The sequence below is a fragment of the Triticum aestivum genome, chromosome 3A, assembly GCF_018294505.1.
Source record: "Triticum aestivum cultivar Chinese Spring chromosome 3A, IWGSC CS RefSeq v2.1, whole genome shotgun sequence".
Classification (NCBI taxonomy): domain Eukaryota; kingdom Viridiplantae; phylum Streptophyta; class Magnoliopsida; order Poales; family Poaceae; genus Triticum; species Triticum aestivum.
Genome location: NC_057800.1, coordinates 110,118,458 through 110,121,140, shown reverse-complemented (window position 1 = coordinate 110,121,140; position 2,683 = coordinate 110,118,458). Strand labels below are relative to the sequence as shown.

Below are 2,683 nucleotides of genomic sequence, written 5' to 3'. Positions count from 1 at the left end.
CGCACATATTTCTAACTAGTACTTTCTTTACACCACAATATGGAATAGAGGGAGTATGCGATAAACTAACAAAGATGATTACTTACTCTATCCGGTCTAAATGATTTAAGAGCTCATTTGGCACTCATCATTTTATATTTTTTTTGACAGAAATGAAATAAAGCAGATCTATACACTAGCTAAAAAGTCGATGTAGCCTTGTTATTTCCTTGGGCCACGCGGGCCGGGTGTGGTGCTCCCTGCTATGTGTATAAATGGAGATCAACATCCAAGGTCTCCTCCCACACACACACACACACACACACACACACACTGACACACACACACGCACACGCTACAGAGCAGAGTCTTGCTCCTTCTCCTGCCTGTAGAGCATCCATCACGTACGTTCACGGACAAACATGTCTCCGGTGAAGGTGTTCGGGCATCCGATGTTGACAAACGTCGCACGGGTGATGCTCTTCCTGGAGGAGGTCGGCGCCGAGTACGAGCTCGTGCCCATCGACTTCGTCGCCGGCGAGCACAAGAGGTCCCAACACGTCCAGCTAAACGTAAGCAGACGACAATTCGTCGATCGGTCACCGTATCAGGTTCAGGTGATGATTTTTGACAGAGATGCTACGTGTTTTTCTTCCTTGCAGCCGTTCGCGAAGATGCCTGGGTTCCAAGATGGCGATCTCGTCCTGTTCGGTGAGCCTTCTAACACATCAGTACACACGAATCATTCCTGTCTAAGAGTATCATGTTAAAAATCCATTGCATTGGTTTCTCTAATCTAACAAATCGATGAGTGAGTGCAGAGTCGCGCGCCATCGCCAAGTACATCCTCCGCAAGTACGGGGGGACAGCCGGCCTGGACCTCCTCGGAGAAAACAGCGGAATCGAAGAATTAGCAGTGGTGGACATGTGGACGGAGGTGGAGGCCCAGCAGTACTACCCGGCCATCTCGCCGGTGGTGTTCGAGTGCATCATCATTCCCTTCATCATCCCTGGCGGTGGCGCGACGCCGAACCGGAGCGTCGTGGACGAGAGCCTGGAGCGGCTGAGGGGTGTGCTGGGGATCTACGAGGCCCGGCTGGAGAAGAGCAGCTACTTGGCCGGGGACTCCATCAGCTTCGCCGATCTGAACCACATCCCATTCACCTTCTACTTCATGACCACCCCGTACGCCAAGGTGTTTGATGAGTACCCCAAGGTGAAGGCCTGGTGGGAGATGCTCATGGCCAGGCCGGCGGTGCAGAGGGTCTGCAAGCATATGCCTACCGAGTTTAAGCTAGGTGCGCAGTACTAGATGTCTATGCACTCCGCGCGGGTGTGTGCCGTGCCGGTGCCGGTTCAAGAGAAGAGACCTCCCGTGGCTGTGGGTGATCATCTGCCCGTCTAGTTCGAGTATATGCTTTCAGTTTCAGCAGCGCAAGGAATCCGCTTGCGCTTCTGTTCGTGCGCTGGATTCCGCTTTAATTTGTGCACTAGTAGTAAATAAACAACGGACTGGTCAATGCTGCTAATCCGTATGTCCTATATAGTACTGTACACCACTAGAGATCAGAATGGATCCAAAGCAAATACCAAGAATACTAGGCCCGTAAGGGTTCCATTTTTCTGGTTTTTTTGATTTTTTTTTTACTATCCTTGTTTGAGTGACAGGCATACAGGCTGGTTTTCTAGAGTGGACTTGTTTTATATTTTGCTTGCTAGGGTTGTTCTAGCACGTCCGAATCTATGCATGGTTGCCACGTCCGGTGCCCTTGTGTCAGTTGACTGCTATTCAATAGTAGATGGCTACGTTGCCTTCTAGGCTTTTCTGATGGGCTCCATCTTTGTTTTTCCTCTTTTGACTGCCTATAAATAGTTGGCCTGGTGTTGGTTCACGTTCTCCACAAGCCCAACCCAGCAATACGTCGCCCGCTGTCTCCTGTCCTTCGTCTTTGCGCGCAGCCTCTCGAGATGGTGGTGCGCTGCTGCGTCCTATCCTGCGCAGCTTGGTCGCTGGCCAGGCTCTAGCGGTGCCCAGCTTGGTCGCTGGCCAGGCTCTAGCGGCAGGCCTTCCGTTTTCCTCCAGCGAGGCTGAGATGGTAGCATGGCGCTGCGCTCTATTCTCCCCAGCCTGGTCGCCGGGCAGCCTCTAGCGCTAGGCCAGCCCCATCTTCCCCAACGTGGTCACTGGCCAGCCCTCAGCGCAAGGCCCTCCGTTTCCTCTTGGCATGGCCGAGGTGCTAGGGCACACAGGGAATTCTCGCACGAAGCTGCATCTCCTTCCATCCTGGCTGCATCTCTCTTCGTCATGTAGATCAGAATCGAAGCTTTCTCGCCATGCGTGAGATTTTGTGCATGGTTGGGAGGGAGGCGAGTCTTCGTTTGTGTCCCTGCTGAGTTCTTACTGTTCGTTTTGTCTCTGTTATGGTTTGTTCCCGTGCTCATGCTTCCCAGCGTATTCGCTCCACGTCGTTGGGTTCCTCTTCCTCGGTGGGTTCCTCTTTGCCGGTTGGTGCTGTTGATGGGAGGTTTCTTGCCCAAGGTGGTTCTGTTCCTCCTGAGTATTGCTCCTTTTAGGTTGTTATTAGCTATATGTGATTTTGGTAAAAAAATTGGTTGTTTTTACGTGGCTGTGTGTTTTCAGATTCGAGTGCTGATGAGGCGCGGCTGCGACGCCAGGCACGGCAAGATATCCGTCGTGGGAAGC

At 52.3% G+C, this 2,683-nt stretch overlaps 1 protein-coding gene across 1 annotated transcript; it reads left to right on the top strand.

Moving 5' to 3' along the window:
- The first annotated feature begins 256 nt into the window (after window positions 1-256).
- Window positions 257-1,609, top strand: LOC123060566 (glutathione S-transferase 1-like). Its single transcript, XM_044483332.1, has 3 exons — window positions 257-551; window positions 642-690; window positions 801-1,609. Exons 1-3 carry the CDS (start codon window positions 402-404, stop codon window positions 1,289-1,291), a joined length of 690 nt encoding a protein of 229 aa, XP_044339267.1. The 5' UTR covers window positions 257-401; the 3' UTR covers window positions 1,292-1,609.
- Window positions 1,610-2,683: the final 1,074 nt, after the last annotated feature.